We start from the raw sequence: 25,050 nt of genomic DNA on the forward strand, positions 1-25,050 counted from the left end.
AACTGAACCCTTAAAGGCTTCACCTGCACGTGAGGTAGTTCTTTTCACTCCCTGAGAAATCCCCTGACTGCCGAAGCTGTGCTGACTCCCTCTGGGATTTGGAGCCCAGCAAGAAATGTACAGACCTGAAGAGCCATCCTCAGGTTGTGGTTCACATTCCAGGCAGTGCTGCAGGAATAGGCTCTAGGGGCAGCTGTGCAGAGGGAGAAGGGACAGCCAGGAACCATCCCTGGACCTCCTTGGAGCAGCTGCTGGATCTGGCACCTGGATTCCTTCTGCTCAGGTGAGTTACCTGAGCTGCCTCTCCCTGTGAACAGAGCAGCTGCAGGGCCTGGGCCATTGCCACTCACTTTGCTGTTCTTCTTTTCCACTGTGTTCATTCCTGGATGCAAAGTGCAAGTTGGAATGGTATCAAATGAAGCCTTGGGAGCGTTTTCTTTGCTATTTTATCAACTCCCTTGTTCTCTTTTGTGATGTGAGAATGTGAAATTTTCTCCATGAAAACATCACATAGAGTACTACAGGCAAAATTGGATCAGGTTTTGATCAGGTTCAAGCAATCAGACAAATCCAAGCTCTAGTTTTGTAGAGGAAATACTGAAGAGAACTAAAGTGGTAAAACACTTGATTTTTCTGTCTGGAACTGGACCAGTGGTAAGTCCCAGCTCTGGGAATGCAGCTGCCCAGTAGTGTGTGCTGTCATTCCCTTCTGCTGAGGAGTAAGTTGTGTTTCACTTCAGTGAGCGCTGTGATGATGACTTCTTTTTAACCAAACATCTTCATTCCTCTCCCATTAGAAAAACACCTAAAACTCTCTGCTTTTACTTTCACTTCATCTTTCCTGAGGAGAAAGGAAAGCTCTGTATTTAAACACACAGGGAACAAATGGGGGCATGTATTTATCCTAATATTTTCATTTAAATTACCATTTTACATGGAAAGGCTATTTTTTGTGGCTCTGTGCCTCGCATGCTTGCCGAGGATGCAGAAAGGACAGTGGCCATTCCAAGTGTCAGTCACACATCAGAAAATGACAAGATCACCTTGATAAGGGCACTTTTTCTGTCTGTGTTGCTGTTTTTGTGGGGACAGCAGTAACACTGAGATCTACTTTGTAAGTCTGCCCTGGATTGGTTTCATTGCACTCAGAACCATCCAGCTCCTCCCAGGAGAATGAGTCCTCTGCTCAGTGCTCTGCTCCTCTGCCATCCCAGCAGTGTCCAGACTTCCCAAAAGAGACATCCAGGGGCCTGTTGCAGGCACCTGCTGAATGGCCAAGGAGCTGTCCTCATCCCTGCAGCATCCTTTGCTTGGACTCTCACAGTGGAGTTGCCAGATGGCTGCTGGGGTAAAAACATCACAAATGTTTTCTGTTGGTTCTCCTGGCTGACTTGGAGGGGACAAAATGATTTGGTTCAGCTTTGACTGATGTAAGATGCTGTGCAAAAACACTCTAGAAAATGGCTGTTTTATGACTTTATTTAGAGAAATTGTTAGTGGGGAATTCAGAAGCAAAAATAACTGTTTTACTTGTGTAAGGTACTTGATAAAATAGCTTTGCACAGCAGTCTTGAGAAATGGGCAATGGCTTGTATACTAAAATGTTTGAGTTCTATGCTGCAGTTAACTTCTCCAGTTAATCTTTACTGCAGCTAACTGAAGGGAGAAAGTCCCAGCTGGGTCGTGTTTCCCCTGCAGAGGTTTTGGTGTGCTGACAGGAGACTGTTGATGTTGTCCCTGATCCTGCAGAAGGACACAGCTCCAGACTGGAATGCTGTGCAGAAGTCTCCCTTTCTAGCAAGTCACAGCCACCAAGACAAGCATGTTGTGGGTTTTCTCTGAAGTCTTCTTGGCTTTTGCAAGTAGTGCTTTCTGAGCCACAAGGTGTGTCTCTGTTCAATAACCCTCTGTGGGGTTTTCCCTCTGGAACTGGTGATTGATCTTTCTGAACCACAGTGAGAAGTTTCCATTGCAGAGCCTGCTTCAGCTGAGCTCCAGGTGTGACCCCATTGTCCTTTTGTAGCTCCTGCCAAAGGAGCAGGGGAGAAGCAGGAGCTTTGGGAGGGGATGCTCACACCACCCTGACTCTGCTGGGTTTTTGACATGGACTGTGGCAGTGAGGTTTGTGTGGCTGCTCAGGCAAGCTCTCGGCTGTTCAGCCACAATGGATGCTGTTCCTTGGCTCCAGGGTTAAAGGTCAGACAGCCAAAGCCTCATTAAGCAGGCAGGGAAAATCTCACCCAGAGAAATTAACTGAGGAGCCAATTACTTGGAGGGGAGCTGTGTGTGTTGGTGTCAGGTGTGCTGGCAGACCTGGCATTAAATCTCACGTTTTCCTTGGTTTTGCTCCCTGTGTGCTGATACCGGCACCTTCCAGCTCAGCCCAGCTCAGCAGCTAGCCAGCATGGGAAGTGGTGGATCCTGCTGGAGGCTCCAGTTCCATTTGGGCCCCTGGGCTCTGAGGAGCATCCCAAGGTGTGTTGGCTGGGTTGCAGCAGGAATTCAGTGGTCCCAGGGGAGCTTTGGGGTCTGACTGGCACATGTGGGAGGATCCACAGAAGGTGGCACCTGAGAAACTTCACTGCAGGGGAGGGAAGAGGAACTCTGAGCCTGAGTGACAAATTAGGACAATTAAAGTAAATCACCAATATCCTGGGAATGTGTCAGAGAAGCATGCAAGTGGAATAATAAATATCAAAGTGGGAAGAGTTTTGAAGAATACAGACGTTACAGAACAGGGAGAGGGGAACAGTGGTGCCACACTATTGTTGCCTCCACAAATTTTTGTGACTTCCCAACATAAAAACCTTTTGAGTTCATTAAGGTTGAGCTCAGCTGCACATACTAGAATGCTCAGCTATCATGCAGCACTTCCTTTCTCATGCTCCAGGATAAATACCTGTTTTTAGCACAGATGATGCCAACTTTACATAAATGCAAGCAGACGTGTCCCCAGTTTTTTGCTGCAAGCGCAGTGAAGTGCCAAGGTTAAAGCAGTTTGCATTTGAATTGTTTCTGACACTGATATGTGACAAATGCCTTGTGGTGTAATTGTGTGTAAATTGATATTAATGTACAGTCTGCAGCTGAAAAAATGAATATATACACAAGAAATACTCTTAATTTCCCTGTCAAACAATTACTGAAAGCCCCTTTCAAACTCTGCAGATTTTTTAAAATTTAAAACAAGGAGAAATCAAAAATTATTATTGAAGTCTGTTACACTTTGGATGAGGGTTGTGTCTTTGATAAGATGATTTTATTTCCAGCCAGTGGGTGCAATCTGACTCCTGAGGAATAATGAGAGCCCTCTGGGTTGTGGAGATGGAATTACCTGAAAATCAGGAGCCGTTTGCCCAAGGATGTCTGGCAGCTGGGTCTCTGCAACTGGCCTTGGTGTATCCAGGATTCTAATGGCAATAACTGCAATCTCACCTGTGTTAGGTGTTACCCTGAATGTGCAGCTGGGTCCTGCTTTTAGAAATCATCCAAATCAAGATTTTGCTTTCTGGGTGTGAGCAAACTCTTTCTGCTTTCAGTCTCCTGGGTATTTTTGGATGACAGAGGGGAACGTACATTCCTGTTACTGGAGGTTTGACTACATATTTCTTTCCTTGCTTACTAATTTTCTTCCTTTTTACCATATTTTATGTTTTTAGGTTGGCCCTGACCACATGAACTAAGATGGTGCTGAAGTCCAATATGACACAAGAAGTTGGTGTATTTATTTTTTTTTTGGGGGGGAACGTAGACAAGTTGACTCTTGATGAGGTCCCATATTAATGATTTACAGCCAAACTCCAGAGTTTAAAGGAGTGGGAATACAGTAAGCCAGTGAGATCTGCAGACATGTCTGGCACGCCAGTGTGCATTGCAGATTTTGAGGAGTATGCTAGAAGCTTCCTGCCCAAGTCTGTGTTCGATTATTACCAATCTGGGGCGGATGACCAGGAAACCCTGGCAGAGAATGTGGCAGCGTTCTCCAGGTAGGAGGATGATTGAAGGCTGGGGTGGGAGGCAGGGGGTGTAAGTTCTGCTTTATTGGTGGGTTTAGTGGTGCAATTTTAGATTTTTCTCTGTGAACAAAACTCAATTTCTCTGCAATGTCTTTTTATTTTAGCAAAGAGACTCTCAGCTGATTTTTCAGGATAACTCTATCCTCTTTCACTCCTCCACCTAACAATTTCTGTCAAAAAGCAGTCCCTAAAATCCATTAGCACCTTTTTATTTTTGCCTGCATTTGGGTTCTTTGTTAACAGAAATTCTCTCCAGAGTCTTCCAGCTCCAGTATTTAATCAGACAATGAAACTGTAATTTCTGCGTTTTGGGTTACAGTGCCAGCAAGGGGTTTGTGGGGCGGTGTTGTACTTTTTAGGTCCTCAGTCAGTTTTGCCTTTTCCTTAGTTCTCCTAAACTGAATTAGTTCTGTGCAGGAAGGAGCTGAATTAGAGCTGCAGGAAGGAGTTGCATTTCCCAGCCCTGGGGAAAGCTGGGGCTCACTCCTGGGTGGCCCAGCTGTGCTCAGGGGTTTCCAGCAGGTCAGCCCTTCACCACGAGATGCTGTAAATGCTGGGAACTGTTCTAAACCAGTTCTGACTTAGACTGATCCTCTAAACTGTCGTCAAAACCTGAGCTTAGGTCAGCCTCAGAAGCACAAGGTCAGGGGGCACTTGCTGTGGCAGTGTCACAAATGGCATCCATCAGTTGGTTCCCTGCTCCCAAATGTCCCTGAGCAGGGCAGGAGGCAGCTGGAGGCTGCTCCCCTCAGCCCAGCTGAGCCCAGTCAAGCTGCTCAAACAGCTGCTGACATCTCCTTCCTTCTGGGGCTCTGTTGGGTTTAACCCCCTGCACTTGTCTGTGTAAAGGCTTTGTCTTTAGTTCCTCTGAGCCTAACAAACCAAACCATGACTGTCCTGGTTTGTCCTTGCTCTTTCTCCCTCCCTGCTTTGCTACTCACTGCTCCGGTTGCTTTTCCACAGGCTGTGGGCCATTCAGCTGAAATCTGATGCAAGTTGAAGGTTGTGGAAGACTCTGTGATAATTCATTTAGCAGGATCTCAAAGGTCGCAACCTTAATTTTAAGGACACACATAGAAAAGCTTTATAATGTCAAGAGAACACAACTCATCTCCAGTGCTTATTCCAGACCTCCTGGCTCCATGCAGAAGCTGCCATCACAGAAATTCCCCGGCTCAAACACAAGCCAAAAGATTGCCCTGAGGAGTGAATAGGAGCAGGAGGGGATGGAGTAGCACTCACCTGATTTTTACTGTACCTTTTTTAATGCTTCCAGATGCTCTGATGCTATTTGCCCTCATAAAAGCAAAATGAGGCATTAAGGAAAGGACTCTCTAAGGAAGCACTTGCAGGCAGTAAACTGCAGGAGCAGCGAGTGTTTGGCCTGTAACTGCTGAAGCTGATCGTGGTGAGGTGGGATCTGAAGCTGCCAGGGACAGCCTAACAAAGAGCTGGGCACATCCCTTGGTGTGCTGGCACCAGCAGAGCAGGGAGATGAGGGCAGCTCTGCTCTGAAGCTGTTCCTGCCACAGGGATGGATTCCTCTGAAAAGAGACCTCCTCACATTGGGCTGGTTGTCTGTGGGCTTCAGGCTTGCCTCATCTTTGCTGAATCTTCTATCAGATTTTCAGTAAAACTCTCCAGTTTTAGGTGTTTGGAACCGTGGTGTTTGCAGGCAGCCTGGGACTGGAGATGTTCATTAGCAGTGCCTGAGACATGAGAAGAAATCAGTGACATTTGGTGTGGCTGAAAGTCCCTCAGTGCTGGGTCCCTGCCCCTCAGCAGAGTGGGGATGAAGGGGCTGGGAGGTGTTTCTGTCTTTGCTCTCCCTCCCTTTGTATTTATCTGACATAAAACAAGATGCCATTTTCTCAGCACGTGGGATGCTGCCATGAACAGTCCTTAGACCATGTTTGCAATGGCTTCCTGGGAATACATCTCTAAAAGGTAGCACCTGCTATAAAAACTTGGTAATATTTTGGTTTATTAGACCTATTGGACACAAGGGACTTGGAAAAACCCTTTTTCCCTTGGATGCTGTTGGGAGAAGCATGGCCCAGTTGTTACAGGTAGGGAAGTGCTGCTCACTCTGACTCTCACACAGTCCTGGTGTTCCTGCCTGCAGCTTGTGGGTAAATATAAAGTCAGATGGACTTTACACCCCTGAGGCACAAAGATCACCAAGTCAGATGATTTTGTGAAAGACAGGAGTCTGTTCAGCTTCATTTGCCATTGCGTTCCCTGTCAGAAGCCTGGTTGCAGGATTCAGTCTGATTTAGAAAGTTTGCAGATTATTAAATATTTGTAAGTTTAAATGGAAGAGAAAGCACAAAACTGAACCAGAAGCAGGAATGGTTAACCTGTACCTTTACGGTGTGTGGTTGTTCAGGTGAGGTGTGAGGGTGGAAAAGCAGTGCTGGGTTCATCTGTGGGTTCTTGTTGTAATGTCTTTCACCTCAGACTGCCAGTGCACCACAAAAAGAGCATGGATGGCAGAACATGCTGGGAGGGAAGATCACTGTCCCCAAGGAAAAGCAGCTGTTGCTCAGCCTGGCACAGCACCAGCCCCTGAAGGGAAGTGGAGCTGTAGGAGACAGAAGGGCAGCAAACTGGGTTGGGTTTAGGATGGAGGCTTGGCCTGAGCACTGGGTCTTTTTCCAAATGTGCTTCTTGCCCTGCAGCATGAGGGGATTTGGGACAACTCAGGAGAGGAACAAGAGGAGCTGCTTGAAAATATGGTGCAGTTCAAAAATGCCAATGTTTTTCCCCAGCTGAAAGCAGCCAGTGCTTGCCTCTGACCCCACTGCAAGGTAATTTATAAACAGAATTTTTTTAAAGCATGGAGAAAAAAGGAAAGAACCCAAAAGATTAATCCCCCTTCCTTCCTTTTAATCCTTCCTTCAAAATAGATTTTAGCTGGAGCTGCCTAAATCGGGAGCGCTTGCTGCCTTCCCCTCTGCAGCACCTCCTGCTTCCAGCTGGGAAGAAGGATACACTCACTGTCACCTGCTGATTGCAGCACACCAGTGTGGACTTGGCTGGGGAAAAGATGTGGGTGATGAGGAGGTGATGAATTAAAAAAAAAATCCAAGTTTTTTTCCAAAATATGAAGGAAATGTTTCACTGAAGGACTTGGAGGAAGCAGGTGCTGTGTGCAGCTGAATGAGTGTGCCCCGGTGATGGGGAAATGCTGCCTGTGAGCTTTCCTTGCTGCTGTGAAGGGCATTTCTCTGTCCAGACAACACTGCTTTCAAATGTCTGTCCAACTCAGAGCTGGAAACACCCGAGTTTCCAATTTAGGGCAGGTTTTACTAAAGAATAATGATGCTCTGCTATCTTGGTGTTTTTGTGGGAGTGCTCAGTTCTGGGTCAGGAGCACCCGTCCAGCTGATGTTGGTTGAGAGGATGTGACCTGATCATGGATCTCTGCTTGGGACTGCATCCCTTCTCTTGCATGCACTGCTGGGGGGATTTTGGCTCCTCCTGTTTCTCTTCCCAGCCAAAAGCACCACAGGGGTGTTGTACCTTGGGACTGACCCTCACAGGCTGGCTGTGAGATGGCAGAGGCAGGCACCAATCTGAGAAACCAGGAGCCTGGGGAACAGGGAGATGCTTCACATCCTTCATGCTTTTGGGTTTGACTCCATAAATCAGCAAGGTTACAAAGGGATTTTTGTTTTCTTTCTTTGCTGGGAAAAGATATCTCGGGGCAAAGTGGAAGCCTTCAGAATGAGGATTAGGAAAAAGAGGGGGAGAAAGAAGTCATGTTTACTTTGTCCCACCCTCAGCCCATCCTCCCCTGAAAAATAACAAAGTGTTACAATGGCATGAAAACAAGTGTGAGGAGATGTTCCTGCCGTGTGTGTTTTGGCACTGAGCAGCACAGCTGACTTGCACAGGCACACATCTCCTTCCAAGCATCATAACTGTCCTCCTCCTCCATGGGGAGCACTGCCTGGAGAGCTGGCACAGCTCCAGGCCTTCAGAAAGGTGGGTCTCGTCCTGCATCTGCCCCAGGCTTTTTGGGGAAATGTCTCTTGATCTTTCTGTAAAACAGATTTTGTCTTTTCCCCCTGAATTTTCACTTTAATGCTCAAGCTCACCTCTACTCCCTGTCAGAGGGTAGCAGTGGCTCTGGTTCTCTCTCTGTGCTGGTAATTATGATATTATCAGTCTTGAGCATTCTAGTGCTGAGCAGTTGCTCAGGTTCAGCAGTATTTAGACCATAAATTTTTACTTCTTCTCTGCAATTACAGTTCAGGAGCCTTGGGAGCCCTTTTGGAGGGAGGGAGGCCTCGGTGAGAGGTCGGTGCTGGCAGGGAAGCTTTGGCCTGGCTGAGCTCACGAGAGGCAGCCCCAGGCATGGCACCCCCTCTTGTGGCTTCTAGTGGTGGCAGTGCTGTGACTGCACTGGATGATGGGACAAGTCCCATGGCACAGGTATCCCCAGGAATGCAGCCCCCCTCATAAAACTTTGGGTGTTATGGTGCCTAGTTGATCCCATAATAGAGATCATGGTCTTCTGATGCTGTTCTGTGTGCGGGAGGAAAAGAAAGGTAAATTTCTGTGTGTGCAGACCTGTGGTGTCCAGCCTGGCTGCAGTAAATGGTAATTTCAGGTTAAATGTGGTTTAGTTTGCTCTGGTTTGGGAAAGGGAGCTCCAAGCCTGCAGGCCAGGCTTGTGTTACCAATAATCCCGTGTCTGTCGGTTCTTTAGTCCATGGAGGGGTAACTGAGGGTGGCTGAAGACTTTCCCCATGTGCACAGAGCCTCTGGCACCCCGTTCTGCCCCGAGGCTTTCAGGGGGCTGAGACTCACCACAAACCTCGTTGTTTTACAGCTCCTGTCTTTCCTTTCAAACAGCACCAGCCAGAAATGTTCAAGGGGTCTCTGCCTCCTTCACCCTCGCTGCTCTTGGCTCCCAGCAGGTGTTGTGCCTGCAGGGGTTTTGCTGCAGCTCTGGGATTCTGCTCCAGCCCCACAGACAGCAGCAGAACCTTCTCCTGTGCACTCCCCCTGCCGCAGCCCTTTAAATTCAGTGTGTCTGTGTGTGTGCCAGGTGGAAGCTGTACCCGCGGGTGCTCAGGGACGTGTCAGTGATGGACCTGTCCACCTGTGTGCTGGGGCACAGGGTCACCGTGCCCGTGTGCGTGGCCGCCACCGCGATGCAGCGCATGGCTCACCCGCTCGGAGAGACGGCGACAGCCCGAGGTGAGCGGGGTGGGACAGGGAGGGACAGGGCGGTCCCTGCCGGGCTATCCCGGCCGGGCTCGGGCTCCTGCGGGGTCTGAGCTGCTCCTCAGGGGTGGGGGAAAGGAAGGATGCAAGAGAGGAATAATTTGTTGCATATAAAACTGAAACGTCTATCTACCTCTCTGTACGCTCTATGTAACTGTAAACATTGTCACAGCAACATTCTCCCTATTAGAGAGTTGGCTCCAGAAGTTCTGAGGCCTTTGTTTGCCTGCAAGAATCCTCGCTTGAAAGCGATCTCTTTGAGAGCATCCTAGGGAGGCAGTGAGATAAGGGCCCCTCTGGGCTAGAAGCTGCACAAAGATGTTGCCAACACAGAGGCTGCAGCTCAAAAGGATATTAACTAGAATTCAGATGGAGGACTGTCTCCTGTTCCTTTAACTCTGGCTGCAGGATGGCACCAGATCTGAGGAAGAGGGTGGGCTGTGCATTTCAATGCTCCCGTGCTGAAAGGAAAGGGCACATAACCCAGCCATGCACAGGATTATTGCTTTTTAAAATATCACCTATTTAGGTTATTCACTGGCAGCATTTCCGTGCCCAGTGCAGCAGATGCTGGTGTGAAGCAAATTGAATTCTCAGCCCTGCAGTGGGGGCTGCTCTCAGTTCTCATCGCTGTGATGTGCTCGGGGTGCGCTGCAGCGCTATCTGTGAAAAACACGCCTCTCCCATTTCACAGCGTGGTTGGGGCCGCGCTTTTCCCTTCCCAGGAGCTGTATGAGGAGCCGCCGGTGCTGTCCCTGTTTGTAGGTGCTGGTGCACTCCACGCGATGGCACTGCAGCACCTCGGATCGCTCGGGGAAGGGCCGCCCTGCTGCTGCCCCATCCTTTGGCAGCTCCCGCGGATCCCCTCCGGGCCAGCCCCTGCAGGGAGGAAACTCTGAAACATTAAGGGCAAACATTAATGCAACGGTGAGAGCGAGATTCGGAACACAACATTCAGGATGTTTCTTAGCAAAGATTCCCACTGATGCTGCAGCCTGGCCACATTTTAAGGCATAAATCCACAATGGCATGCAAAGCTGAGTGGTGTAATAAGGCTGGGTACCACATTGCAAACTTTAACACATGATTATTGCACTTAATGTTCCTGGGTTTTCAAGCTGGCACAGCTCAGTGTACTGGCACCACCAAAAGTTGGAATGTATGGTCCAGTAAACTTAGCCCCTGGAGCTGGTGAGTTTTTCATTGCTTTCAAAGTATGGGCAGTATTAAAATCACCTCCTCTGTATTGCATTGGCATTTGGTGGAAAAAAAAAAGGCTTTGGTTTTGTGCTGTTAGGGGAGGAGAGGGGCACTGGGTGCCAAGCTTTTGGTTTGACCTTGTAAGATGACAGAAATTAGCTGTAAAGTACACATTTGGTTTAAGGGTTCTCTTAAACTTGGGACACTTGGGATCAGGGGGTTTGCCACATCCAACTTCTCTCCTGTTCCAGAGGTAGTGCAGGGTTTAAGTGAGCAAACTCTTGGTGGCTTTAATTCAGCTTCTGCTTCAGCTGCACGGGTTTGCACAAGCCAAGGAAGCCTGATCCATAGTGCTGTGGCTCCTGCCAAGCCTGGCATGCTCCATGAGCCTGGCTTTTCTTGGCTCAGGTGTGCAGGAAGTGCTCTTTGGGGTGGTGCCTCTGCCGTGGCCATGGTCCTTGAGAGGCACAGCGTGGCCTGAGTCCTGCCCCTTCCCTGGCTCCTGTTGGGACACAGCAGCTCCCAGAGGAGCCTCCCTGTGTGCCACCAGTCTGCCTTGACCCCCAGGGATAATCCTGGCTCTCACCATGCTGCCCTGCAGAGCAGGGAGGTGAGGAGAGCAACGGCAGCTCCTTCCCTGAGCATTGAGAACAATGCCTGAGGAATTTCCTGGAGCCACAGGAATTGTCTTGCTTGGAGCTGCTCTGCTCTCCCGGCAGGTTTGGCCACGTGCTGTAGGGTGAATGTCCCCTCTGGGGACAAGGGCATGTCATGGTGTCCCTCAGAACTCCCTGCCCTCACCACTTCTTGCTCTGGGGCTTGTCAGGGTTTGGGGGCTGCTGCTTCCTGAGGGATGCTGTCCCACAGCTGCTGGGGAGGGGTGTGCACCTCCCCAGAGCAGGGAAGGGTCTGTCAGCTCACCTGAAACACCCTTCATGGGCAGTGCTTTTGTGTGAGTAAAGAATCTTTTCTAGGGAAAACAGCCAATTGTCATTTGAAGAGATGCTGGTGACAGGCCAGCCTGCACAATGTAAGTGATTCAAAGGTTAGGTGAGCCCACTCTGAGCAGAATAAACTGCAGTCATGGTCAAACCTTGCACAGCCTCAAATCCAGGTGTTGCATTTACATGCACTCTTTTTAGCTAGACTTTAAAGTTATAAATGAGTTTTTAAAAATGTCTATGCAGGCTGGAATAAGGTTGCTCCTCAGTTTTCTCTGACATTTGTCTGAATGTAGCAGGAGTCCTTCCTTGCAGAGAAACCTCTCTTGTCCTTGAAACAATTTCATGCACCTTGGCAGTTGTCCCAGTTTTTCTAGGTCTTCCTTCAAGTATATTCCCTGGCATTTTAGTTGTAGTTCATCAGTGTACGTGGCAATTTTCCAAAGAATGGATTTTCTGTTCAGTAGAGACTGAAAAATTGGGAGGAAAATTGTTTTGGATTAACTGAAATGTTTCATTTGATCCAAAACATAATGTTTTATTTCTTTTTCCTACTGGCTAATGCTTTTAGCTATAGTTCTGTTTTGAAACAAAAGTGTCAGCTCAGGAGAAAACATTTCCATTTTGAAAAGATCAACACATGACATTTTGACTTAGGTGTTTTTTTCTCATCCTTCCCACTCCAATTTCAACCTCTTTGACTAAAAATATTTGCCAAATTCGATGAATAATCTTAGCCACTAAAGAGCAAAAGCTTGTTCTCTAAACACTTTTCAATGGAACCCTTCTGATTCTATGGGATCTTTTTCCTCCTGCTTGTCCATCAGCAGATTCCCTGTTCCTCCAAGCCAAGGCATTCCTTTGCCACCATGACTTCATGCTGTGCTTGCAAACCAACGGGCCCCACCTCGAGTACCCTGACTCAAAATCCTGTGCACCATCCAGCTGCTCAGCAAGAAATAGCTGAGGTTTTCTTCAACCTTAATTGATTACGAACAGATCTGTAGCATTATTTTATTGAGATTTGTGTTTATATTCCTGCTCATTCCACATTGCACTTAATGGGTGGTTTAAATTCCTGTTTTCACCTCACAGCAGCGTTGCAGTTCCTTGGCTTCTCCACGGATGGCAGAAAATCAGGCTGAGAACCTGACTGTGCTCTTGGCCAGGGCTTTGGAGAGCTGTCACTGACAGTAGCTCAGGCTGGAGTTTGTGTTTGCCCTCTCCAGGCTGCTGCTGACTCAGGAAGGGTTTCACTATCACCTGTGACATGACTGCACCCTTTGCTCTGCCAAATGGAGCACAGGAGCGCTGGCTGCAAAGCTGTTCTATTCCCCCTGGTTTAGAGTTTCTGGCAGCTCTGTCATTCCCACTGGAGAGGGAGCAACACCTTTGTTCTTTTGGCTCTTAACAGGCTGCTACTGTGCTTTTTCTCTCTGTGATGCTGAGCACTGAAATTTGGGGTTCCTCTGCCCATCAGACATGGCTGTGACTGGGAAGAAGGGATCTGGCCGTTTATTTCATTTTGTGCTTTGTACCCAGCTGTTACCTATGTGGTCAAAAGGTGAGGTTGATTTTGAGATACGAAGATTAATGTCACTCCAAAGGCATGGAGAGGACAATATTGACGTGGGACAGCGTGGCCTGGGCTGAGCTGGCCTGGATTCCCCTCAAGAGTGGCATGGCTGGGGGACTCAGTGTGCCCAGGCAGATCCCAGATCTGTTTTGGCCCTGTGTCCCTTTCCCTCAGCCCTCTTGTGCAGCTGACAGAACGCGTTGTGTCAGTGAGGGGATGGCAGGCACTGTTCTCACGCAGGGTTTGGTAAGGGCTGAGGGAGGAGAGGCTGGCAGGGATCTCTCAGCCAAGTGTGGCTTGTCAAGAGAGCAGTGTGGAGTTCTTTAAACAACTCTGTTTCTCGGGAGATGCAGCTCCCAGAACACGGCTGCTGGTCCTGAGAAATGCCGCTGTGCCGAAAGGACATGGTGTTGATCCCTAGGAATGTCCTCTGGCCCTTAGCCTGGGGACAGTGGATTCTCTGGATTCAGGGAAAAAATGCCTGCAGTGGGGCAGTTTGACTGCTGGGCTTCAGGGATGCCCCTAAAAGGGAAATTAGGGGAATTTGCCCAGCTAGAGGAAAAAAGCAATTCCCATTCCCATACAAGGTAACCCCAACAAAATCTGCAAGCTTGAGCTGGGCTCCTCTCCAGTGCCCTCCCTGAAGTATTCTTCCTCTGAGCTGCCCACAGGGACAAATTCCACACTCTTCCCAAAGCAGGGAAGGAGGTGATGCCCCACCAGATGGGAGGAGGATGCTCTGAGGCTTCAGGATGGAAAAAGGGCTAAGAAAGGTCAGTGCTATGTTCCCCACTGGGGCTCCTAAGTGCATCCTGTGCCATTTGTTGCTGTGTAAAACACCTCAGTTGAGTTCCCCAAGAGTGAATGGCTTCAGAGGGCAGGTTTGGACTGGGGATGAGGAGGAGATTGTTTACCTTTCTGTGATCCCATGGACTTCTCCAGCTCCCTGTGCGTGGCTCCTGCTGCGCTCTCTGTGCTGTCACAGAGCCCAACAGGAGCCTGCAGGGTGTACAGGGGTCAATGTGTCCTTTGGGCAAGGCTCAGGATTAAAAGAACACCTGGAAAAAAACCCACAAAACTGGGATTTTGAAAACCTTGACAAATTTTGTCTGTGAACTTTGGATTTGCGTGAGAGATCTTAACTGCATGTGTTGAGCTGGTGCTTCACCAGAGAGCTGTGGACTTTGCAGGAGAGACGAGGGGAATTTTGTGAGCATGCTTGCATGAAAATGCCATAACCCCGTTTGGGATGGCTGAACTCTCATTGAACCAAACTGCTTAAACCTGATCTTAAATAAGAGAAAAGCACTATTTTCTCTGTTGCTACATGGGCAGCTAAGTTGAAAGGATATGGTGATATGCCATTATTTATATTTTCTCTTCACCACAAATGTTTTATTGTGCAGTTTCTAACTAAATTTTTGCTTTTGCAATAGAGGTAGACATGGGAATAAAAGGCAAAAATGGGAATAAATGGATACCTAAAGGCAGATTGAACCATAACATTTACATTTCTCCCTTATCTGTGTTTTGCAATTCCTGGGTTTGCAGCATTCCCAGCACAGAGGGGAATTATGTCCAGTAGTTTAAAGGAGAGGAATGGGATGGTTGTGAACTGGAGAGGTTTTGGTGATTGCTGCTGGATTTCCAGTGAGGGAAAACTGGCTGGTGGCCCTGGGAGGGTGTAACCAATTTGTTTGAATAAGTTGTTCATAAGTTTCCACTCCAAGAGGCTTGTAATCCTTATTTAATAAAATGTTGTCATAAAGACCACTCTTTAATTCCTCCATGGGCTGGGGATGACGTCTTGAAACAGAGGTCCATTTACATTAAAAATATGCATACTGTGGTAGACCAAGGAAAAACAAGGCTTTCTATAATATTTCTGAGTTTTACAGCGTGTTTTCCCTTTATTTTACAATAAGTGGCAGATTACTCCAAAAAGAATGAGTGATAGATTCAGGAAAACTTATCTGTGTGAGGTTAGCTGGTGCAGCCTGGGCTGGCAGCCTGTTGTGGTTTGACACTGGCGCAATCTCGGGAGTTTGCAGTTTATTGCAGCCCCAAAACCTGTGTAAAGTCTCTGTTTCAGCCCGCACCTTCAAAGAATGAGTCTGACTTCTTCAGTTTTTGCTCTCAGAGTAGTTTATTGTATCTTATCTATAAAAATTTTTCTCCTGTCCAGCCGAGGTTGGCTCAGCAGTACAGACAGAGGCACTTTGCCTGCCCCCGGGGTGGTGTTATCTCTTTATACTACAAACTACGTATACAATGTTTACAATTACTTTCCAATACCTAGCACCTATGTTAGACAGTGAGCTTCTATTCTAAACTAATCCCTAACATCGCAGCAGAAGATGGAGGTAGAGAAGAAGAAGAGAGGCTGGACATGCCCAAGTCCCTCTATCTTGTCCCCGAAACCCCTATTCTAAAAACCTTAAAATCTACTTTTTCACCTAGTGATAATTTCATTATTACACTGCTTAAACTTCTTACAAAGCTGCTAATTTGCTGTGTGGGTCATAATCAAAGCCACAGGTGTTCTGGGCTCTGTGCCAGGGTCTCTGAGCCCCCTGGCTGGGGTCCTGGAGACTCTGGACACCCAGAGGGGTGTACTGAGTTCTGACAGCACAATACCACTGACCCAATGAAAATACATGCTCCCTGGTGTCTGCTGTGAGACGTGACCAGGAGTAGAGCAAAGCAGGCTCCAACTTAGGAACAAGCATCCCAAAAAACTCACTTCTGCCCGTGTGGAGGGCGATTTTTGGGAGGCAGCGTGGCCACATCCACCAAGCTGCGATGCATTAATGCGTTTATTTGCTCCTGTTTAGAGCCTGTCACTCTGTGTTCCTGCAGCCTGCCAGGCCGTGGGCACGGGGATGATGCTGAGCTCCTGGGCCACGTCGTCGCTGGAGGAGGTGGCGGCGGCGGCGCCGGCCGGGCTGCGCTGGCTGCAGCTGTACGCGTACAAGGAGCGGCGGGTGACGGCGGCGCTGGTGCGGCGCGCCGAGAGCGCCGGCTACCGCGGCATCTTCCTCACCGTGGACACGCCGTACCTCGGCCGCCGCCGCGCCGACGTGCGCAACCGCTTCCGGCTGCCCCCGCACCTCAGGTACCGCCGCTGCTGCTGGGTGCGGGACCGGGACAGCGCCTCGCGGTGCTGGGGGAGAAGGTGGGGCTGGGAACGGCTCTGCGGGGCTGTGCGTGTGTCTGCCTGGGCTGCCATCTGCTCTGGGCCGAAACAAAGCTTTCCTGGCTCTTGGCACACTAAAAGATGCTGTGCTAGGCAGGCTGCTGAAGTGAGAGACGTGGGGCATTTCTTAATGCATGGAGCAATGTGTTCTTGGCTATCTTCAAACCTCAGCTGGGCAGAGCCTGGTGTGACCTGCTCTGATGTTGCACTGGGATCCAGCAGCAGAATTGGCTGGGCTCCAAAAGTGGGCCAAAACTCCCTTCCAAAAGATGTTGTGGTTCCTTCTATGTTGTCCTGTGACACTGCTCTGGGTCCAGGGCCATGTCGCTACCAACTGCAGAGCCCCTTTTTGAGCAACTCCAACTCTTCTTTTACTCCAATACAGAAACATGTGGATATCAGTCTTTCTAAATTCTCCATGAGGGGAATTTTTACCCCACGGTGTGTTTTGGGACATTTTCTGTGTCTCAGAATTTGTGGCATCACGATTGACTTCAGCACTAATTCTAGTTCCTCCCTACTGCAGGGCCAATGAGGAATTCAATTTTAACAGAGTTAAACCAGAATTTTAACCCTACAGGTATGTTTAAGGGTGCTGATTTGCCTGGCCTTCTGTAAATACAAATTGATAGACTGTAGAGTCCTCTGACAAACATATGCTGAAGTGCTGGCACAGTTCTAGCAGCCAAGCACTGGTTGGAAGAATATTTACTCGATGGGATATCCAGGACTTGAAGCTAAAAATCCTGTGAGGTTCTTGCATGTAGATCTTGGTAACAACCACAGTCTACCATGACAGCTGTTAGAATTATTTAGAGCATGAAAGTGAACACAAAAATGAAGAGACAAAGAAAATAGCTTAATGTGTTTTGAAGCAGATAAACTTTGAGGTGAGTTCTAGGTGAAAGCTAGTTTTAAATATTATCAATGAAATTGAGTTGTTCTTCCTATGTCTCCAAAGACTGTTGTGTTATGCTGTACACATGTTGTAAGTAAATGTACTTAGCAAAAGTCACACGCAGAGGTTTTTCCTAATTTCCATACTATTCAAAAGGAAGACAAGCCATGGGGCTCTGCTCTTCTCTACCGGCAAAAACCCCTCCAGAGCTTGGGGTGTTGACTCTTCCCTATGCACTTGTACTTGCAGCTAAGAGCTGAAAGTTGACAGAGGAATTGAACTCTGCCCTGATTTCTCTGTTAAAATGCAGTTTTAGGGGGAAAGCACCAGAAAGCAGAAAAGCCATAATGCATCTAACATGAAAATGCACCACACTGCTATGTGTGTGCCCTATGTTGTAATCGTGCTAGAGATCTGTGTTTGACACATCATCAGTATACACTGTGACCTTTTACTCTGAAAGATAAAATTAGGCAATTATGAAAATAGCTTGCTTTTTAGGGGCAATAGAATTTTAAGGCCTGGGATTGAGGAGTTCCTGAATGCGAGTCCAACAACCCAAAGACGTTTGAGGAAAGCAGGAGAGCGTTTCTGAAGCACTTTGACCCCACCCCAAATATATTTGTTCTATTTGCTCAAATATAACAAGGTTTCAAGTGAACAGGATGAAATAATGAGAAATTGGAGTAATCCTTAAAGGTTCCAACTAATCACTGCAGATCCCTGAGTGCTGCCTGGGCAGAGCTTTGTTGTAGAGGCCATGGTGAAACTCTCCTAGCGCGGGGCTCTGCTCATTTATGTGATAACTTTTTCTTGGCTTCAGGTTTTCAACAAAGTTTCAAAGCAACAACAAGGTGCCATTGTGCTCTGAAATGTATGTAAAGCAACCTTCATCCAAGTGTTGATCTGCATTCTGCAGGCCAAGAAAAACAACAGTTATTTATATAATCTTATCCTTGGTTCTGTTTTTCTCTGGGCACCCCACCCTCCACAAACCAACAGCTGAAAAGCTGGATCTTGCTGAGAGCCTGCTCCTTTCTCATTTGCTTCTGGGCCTGGAGCTGAACAGAAAAGCTATGTGAAATGCTGCTTGTTGCAGGCATGAAATCAGCAGTGAAACCAGCCAGGTTCCATGCAAAAACACTCATGCACTTCCCAAAATGTGAAATGTGAGTATTAAATAGCCCGATGTGGAACTGGACACAATTTCAGAAGAGCAGGGCAACTGGGACGTGGATGTGCTAGAACCTGGGAGATTTTGTTGCTGAAACACCCAAGTAACAGCAGTGTTTTCACATGAGCTTCCTTTCCTCTCTGTTTTACAAGGAAATGTACAAAAAGGACACAAGGTAAACAGGCTGGCTGTTGGCCTTATTGGACAGATGAAAATTCTGAATTCTTTGCAAGGCTTCATGGATATCCATCTGTTTCATGGAGCATAAGAAAACTTTATTTCCTCCCTGATCCCCTATTCCTCTCACAGCTGAATTCCCTGGATTTGAAAAACAATACCCAGCCCTATTTATTTTGCTATAGAAGTCAGACTGTTACCTTGGGCCAGAGAAACTTGCCCCAGATTTATCACAAAACCATCATAGAAAGATAGAAAGGCTTAGGTTGGACAGAACATTAAAGATCAAGTGCTTGTGTTGATTATCAAATGCTCTGTCAGCTAAAGGTTTTGGCTTGCTGAGGAGTGGGATCTGACCTGCTGGGACTGGCTGGTTTTGCTCCTGCCCTGCAGTGCAGCAAAGCTTTACCTCGGGCATACTGAATGCTGCCATTAGGGACCCACGGTGACTGCAGAGAATCCTCCTCAGACTGTTTTTCTGTGTTTTGTGTCACTTTTTAGCCTGAAGAACTTCTCGAGCAGCGAGCTGGCCTTTTCCTCAGGGAAGGACTTTGGAGAGGACAGCGGGCTGGCTGTGTACGTCGCCGAGGCCATCGATGCCACCGTCAGCTGGGAGGACGTCAAGTGGCTGCGGGGGCTGACCTCGCTGCCCATCGTGCTGAAGGGGATCCTCAGGGGTGGGTAGGCCTGCTGCTTCCTGGGACAGGGCAAGGGCAGGGCTGTCACGTCCTCCTGCACCACCAGGAACCCACCAGTGAAGGTGTTTGTGGGAGCAGCTGCCTAAAGAAGTGCCTGGTGTTGTCACCAGTGCCACCATTGGCACCATCATGCCAGTGATTTTGCAGTGGGCAAAGTCATTCAGCAAAGGAGTTTCTAACTGATGAGTTCTGGAACATACTAGAGAAAATAAGGGCTAGCAACCGAGGTGGCTGCTGATCTAGAGGGATAAAATGTTCTGCTCCAACATTTCAAGCTACTTTTTGGGTCTTGTTGCTTAAAGATAAAACCTTTTTCTGTTTTGAGGCAAGGCTTTGGAAAGCTGAAGCCCTAAGTTGGCTTTGCATGAGCTGACAATGGTTTTCTTAGTGATTCCTTGATTGTGGTGTCTACAAGCTCCCACTTATGGAAGGACACATCTTGTTTGGGTTTTTTGCTAGCTGATGATGCCAAAGAAGCTGTAAAGCTTGGGGTAAACGGGATCCTGGTGTCAAATCATGGAGCACGACAGCTTGATGGGGTCCCTGCTACTGTGAGTACTGATGCCAAAGTGCTCCAGTAATCTCTAATTTTCTCTGCCTTTTGGCTTCTTGCTTGCTTTCTCTGAACATGTGGAAGCTGGAGGAAAAACCTGGAATAAGTGTTCTATGCCTTAAGCCACGAGTAATAACCTCTCTCCACTTCTCTATGTACGTCACATTGTACTCTGAGTTAGACACAGCCTTTCCTTGGTAGATCAAATTGGAAAATATTGCTGATTTTTTTTTCCACTCTCCTCTTCCACATCTTCTTTCTCATTCTTTGTTGAAAAACCCTTGTTGCCATTTGCAGCACACTGAAGGTTGTATTAGGGTCGTTTTTCCTCTTTTAATATTCTTTGGAGGCTTCTGAAAAATTGCAGTTAAGGAGCAGCTAAAGGCAGAATGAAACTCTCCATTTTTCTCCTTTCAAGTATTTTCACCTTTGGAAAAGGGAGAGAGTGGTTAAATTACAGTTTTTCCTTTTTCCTTTTCCTTGTCGTGCTACTCCATGACTTTTCCAAAGGTGAAAGGGATTTGAGAATTTCTCCGTCGGCAAAAAAGAAAGAAGTAAAGGAAAATGAAAAAGTATGTGCTCAGGATGAAGGAAAAACCCCAAAATTCCAGTCATCACTCATCTTGCTTCATTTGGTGTGGGAAAGCTGCACAAATAAAAAGAGAATGAAAGGGAGGGGAATCAAAGCCCAGTTGTGCCTCTCTGAGTACTTCCAATATGTTCTTGATGAAAAACCTCCTGTTTTCCATGCTGGTTCCCTGAAGGGAGAGGGGAACAGGTCCTCTTGGCACCTCCTGGGAATGTATTCCCCACTTTCACTGAGAGCATTTAAAACTCTTGGGCAGGCCTGCGTGTGAGGTAATCCAACAGCAACAATGTATGAGGTTGTTAAAAGCATCATTTTGAGGAACCCGTGAGAGCACAAGAAATACAAATTAATTTTTGACAACTGCAGCAGAAAAGAAATTTGCAAACTCCTTGTTAGGAGTTACTCCTTTGCCACACCACAGGGCAGAGGAGAACTGCTAAAACTGATGTGTTCCCAGGTTTATGGTATAAAGAACACTACTTCATAGTGCCTGTTTTTATAAAGAATCTGCATCAGGTCATGTTAAATGGTTCTGATTTAAAAACATAATAATTTGCTTCAGTTTCATGGGGTTTCAGACCATGAGCTGAACCCAAGCTGGTCAATATTTCTAGTGTCTAGTTACACATTGAGGAAATCTATGTTTTAATTATGGTTTGCATCATGCTTTAGCTATTAGAGCACTTTAATGTTGGTATGGTTTGTCAGGATGTAGAAAGTGCTCTCTGGATATGGAAATAGATCCAAAATATGTCTGGCAAGAGAGCAAAACCAAAGGGAGGGGGAAAATCACAGCCAGTGCCAAACTTCAAGAAAATTTTAATCCAAATCTAAAAACAAAGTGCACTTTCAAGTTTTTTCCTCCCATTTTCTAGTCATTTTTATCCATTAGAAAGGAAATGAATTACATCCGTATTTGAAAGATGTGAATTTGTGTGTCTTTTGTCTTACTTCCACACACAGTTTTCAGTCTCCTTAATACTTGGCTTCTGGTGGGGTTCCTTTCCTGATTTTCATGAATAGGAACTATTTAGGTGGCCTTGTAGGAAAATTTGCCCTGTAATTAATGCTCCAGGCTTGAATTCAGGAGGCTCATCCTTTCATTGGGCATTATTTAATTCCCTGGTTACACACTTGTAACCTGAGAACAGCAAAAATACTTTTCCCTCTTACTTGTGTCACTGGTTCAGGGGATAAGCTGAGAAAAGGGATGAGCAGAGCTCAGTGAAAGCAGCATACATGTGACTTAAAAGAAATTACTTCCCACCTTGCTCAAAACTTAGTGGAAAGTTATTTTTTTCTTATATTAAGAAAAATAAAATTCTTATATTTTCTCTATAGTCATTCCTGTAATTAGATGCATTTTCAAAAGGGAAAATGCATTGATTAAAATTTTTCAGCCAACTCAAAGTTCTTCCAGGCACGTGTTTCTCTCACTCCTTGTCTGTAGGTACAGTGCCTGCCTCTGGGCTCCTGAGCTGGCCCTCAGGATAAATGAATGGGAAATTTAAACAGGGAGGCAAAGATGATTATTTAAAAAGTGAGCTGATCCAATTTCATCCCCAAGCTAGTGAAGACTGGAATTTTGGGAGGTAACACCACCAAAAGGCTTCCTTAGTGCTGCTGTTTTGTATATTCTGCATAAGAATCAGATACTGGCTTGTGTCAGATATGTGTCATGGGGTCAGATGGCCATTTTGTGAGACCCTGCTGATTCTCATTCTGTTTGTGTGACTCTCCAAATAAATCTGACCTTTGTATGTACCTTCTACCCTGCAAAGTCACTGCTGATTCTCAATACAAAGCTGTTTTATTTGGGTGTATATTTAGGCATGCAACTGCTCATTAAGCTGCTGTAAAGCTTGGATCCTGTGTGTAAGAACTAGCTCAAAAAATAAACAGAGTCTCAGCAGCAGCCAAGCTGTGTTCCTGGTTTCTCTCTCCTAGATTGATGTCTTGCCTGAAATCGTGGAGGCTGTGGAGGGGAAGGTGGAGGTGTTCCTGGATGGAGGTGTGAGAAAAGGCACGGACGTTCTCAAGGCCCTGGCTCTTGGTGCCAAAGCTGTTTTCGTTGGGAGACCTGTCCTCTGGGGACTGGCTTATCAGGTAAGTGAGGGAAAGCCCACATGCATGACTTCAGATCCCTGGACTCACTGCTTGGCCCTGTTAAATGCACATGCATGTGTCTGTGTGCACAGAGGAGTGCGTGTGTGATGCATCTGTGCGCATCCAGATCATCTGATTTGCCGTTGGCTAAAATTTGCTACGACCAACCCTCAGGATTTATGTTTGTGCAGAAAACCTTTCTTGGCACACGTATACGTGTCTGTGCCTACACACATTAACGTACACATAACAGTTCTCATTGTCTCCTAATCTCCCAGGGTGAAGAAGGAGCAAAAGAAGTTCTCCAGATGCTGAAGGAAGAGTTTCGCCTGGCAATGGCACTGACAGGTGGGACATCAACATGTCCTCTCTGAAATCATGTTTTCTTAGGGCTTTCATTTGCCCCAGGCAAGGTGCTATAGCAACTTGCATGAGGGGAATGTTTGCAATCTAAACAGGTCAGTCGGTGGAGAAATGGGAAAAAGACTTGTTATCCCTGCCTTATAAATGGGGAACTGAGTAGATTAGGTGAAAACATTATTTTGTTGGGTTTTTTTTCACAAGGAGAGCAATAAATCCATAGAAAAGTAGTGGCAAATGTTTGGTTGCTGAGGGGTGGATTTCATCTGACAGAATGGAGATTTTTATGAGGCAGATAAAGAAAAGGCTTAGAGTGGGTTGGAAAGTCAGGGGCTTGAACTGATCTGCAACTTCTCCTCCAGGATGCCGGAGAGTAGAAGAGATTGACAGGACACTGATCCGAAGACATCAAGTATTGTTTTCCAAGATTTAGGTCTGAAGACTCTTGCCTTGTGCATTGCCTGTTGTGCTTCCAGACAAAATTCAACTGCATTCCTTCTGTGGGCCTCCTCCTGCAATCCTGACTGAGGAGCTCTGCTCTGTAGGAAATCACTTGCTGAAGAAAGAACTCAAAGCAAATTTTACAGGTGCTTCCAAATCTCTCAGGCTCTTAAGGAAAGCTGCTGCACTGGGAGGTGTGATTAGAGATGGGCCTTTATACAAGACCAGCACAGAAATTTCAAGGTGTTTTGCAACAAATGCAATGATAATTAATTTCCTTGTCTGGGAGTAATTTAGCTGTTATAGTGAAACTATAAACAGAAATGCTGAAATTTAAAATGCAAAAGATGCTTCTTGCTCACTGTTTAAAGAAACTAGACTGTAGATTGTAGAGATTAAATCTTGCTTTCCTATGAACAGAGTGTCCTTTCCCTAGTGACTTTATAAGCATCTGGGCTTGTGGCACGTAGGCTGTAGGAGCCCAGAGGACTCTTTGTTGTAAGGAACCAAAGAGCAAAGCAAAACTGGGGGAAATTGGGGAAATTCAGCTGTTTAAGTGGCACAAGTCCCCCTGCAATCAGACAGCTGCTATGTACATGCACTGGATGGATGTCAGATCCTTGGCTACTGCAAATCCCTGTAGCCCAGACTGTGCCAGCTGCATCCACCTGGAGCTCTGAGTCCCATTTTTTCACCTGATTTGCTAATAGTGGCAAGGGAAGGCTGATGCTGCCTGGGAGAGTTGGTAGAATTTGCAGCCATGTGCAAAAGGGAAGCTTGAATAATTGAGGCATTAACCCATGACTTGGGAAGAGCCTAGCAGCTCTATTGAGTTTCATGCACAACTTTTAATCAGATAAATCTTGGTGTTCTTCATTCTGCTCATGAGGAGGATGCAGAGACCTGCAGGATCTGTGCCTCTGTGAACAACCCAAATATCCACTGAATTCAGGAGAAATTTTGCAGCTGTAAAGAATAAAGGAAGTAAGACTATACTGTTCTCATCTTGGGTAAAACCAAGGCTAGCTCTTCACCTGTCTCGCCTCCCTTGCAGGTATGGCAGTTTTACAGGGAGCAGGAAAAGGCCACACAGGTTTTCAATATCTTGCTGTCAAAATTTAATGTTCATTTCTAAAGAAGACCAAAAAAGAGAAAGCCCCCTTAATTTCATGGTTTCACTGACATCACCAGCTCCACCATTTGTTTCCCATCAGCCTCGTGCATTCTGACTCTCCCACTTTGCTCAGTTTGAAATATCCCTTACTGAGCTTTAGAGGCAGCTTTGTAATGAAATGATGGAATATTATAATGGGAACTAAAGCTGGGGCTGGAACTTGAAATGGGGAGAAAACTCAAAAGGCCACATGCTTGCCCTCCAGTTGTAAAATCTGTACTCTTATTTACTGCAGAATGTGGTCTGTTGTGTGAGAGTTGCGTAGCAACAAAATAAAGTTTATCTGAGCAAGGAAATATGAATGTTTCTCAGAGAATAGAGAAACATAATTTCTGCTGTTTACTGCACTTATCATATCTGTTGCAATGTGGACTGTGTCAGATGTCAATTACAGACTAACTTTGGCAAGACTGTTTATTTGAGATAATATAAATGTTACTTAAAAGACAGGGGCATAATATCTTATGTTTACATGTTTAAGATCTATTTCTAAAGCTCAGAAGATGCAGTTTCCTGTCTTTGCCCTAGCCAGATTGGAGGAAGGTTCTGAAACTCTGTGGCTCAGTAGAAGTTCTGATGGTGAGGAAACCGGTTTCGTTACTTGTGCGTAATTCACCGTTTCTAGTTCCTCTGGGATAAGGGTTTACATTGTTTTTTCCTGCCTGTTATCTGTTATCATCTGACTGCCTTTCAGTTCAACCCTAGAAAGACTA

At 46.6% G+C, this 25,050-nt stretch overlaps 1 protein-coding gene across 1 annotated transcript; it reads left to right on the plus strand.

Annotated features, from left to right (window-relative positions):
* Nucleotides 1-3,849: 3,849 nt before the first annotated feature.
* HAO1 (hydroxyacid oxidase 1) lies at nt 3,850-23,584 on the plus strand. Its single transcript, XM_030945786.1, has 8 exons — nt 3,850-3,986; nt 9,076-9,227; nt 15,831-16,086; nt 18,918-19,093; nt 19,574-19,665; nt 22,204-22,362; nt 22,641-22,710; nt 23,085-23,584. Exons 1-8 carry the CDS (start codon nt 3,850-3,852, stop codon nt 23,153-23,155), a joined length of 1,113 nt encoding a protein of 370 aa, XP_030801646.1. The 3' UTR covers nt 23,156-23,584.
* The last annotated feature ends 1,466 nt before the right edge of the window (nt 23,585-25,050 follow it).

Source organism: Camarhynchus parvulus, chromosome 3, assembly GCF_901933205.1.
Source record: "Camarhynchus parvulus chromosome 3, STF_HiC, whole genome shotgun sequence".
Lineage (NCBI taxonomy): Eukaryota > Metazoa > Chordata > Aves > Passeriformes > Thraupidae > Camarhynchus > Camarhynchus parvulus.

Bases quoted from the DNA above. Each gene is read 5' to 3' on its own strand.
- HAO1 (XM_030945786.1), top strand. From the start codon at position 3,850: ATGTCTGGCACGCCAGTGTGCATTGCAGATTTTGAGGAGTATGCTAGA. The intron at 3,987-9,075 runs GTAGGAGGATGA...TGTGTGTGCCAG, and splicing joins AATGTGGCAGCGTTCTCCAG to GTGGAAGCTGTACCCGCGGG. The intron at 9,228-15,830 runs GTGAGCGGGGTG...GTGTTCCTGCAG, and splicing joins AGAGACGGCGACAGCCCGAG to CCTGCCAGGCCGTGGGCACG.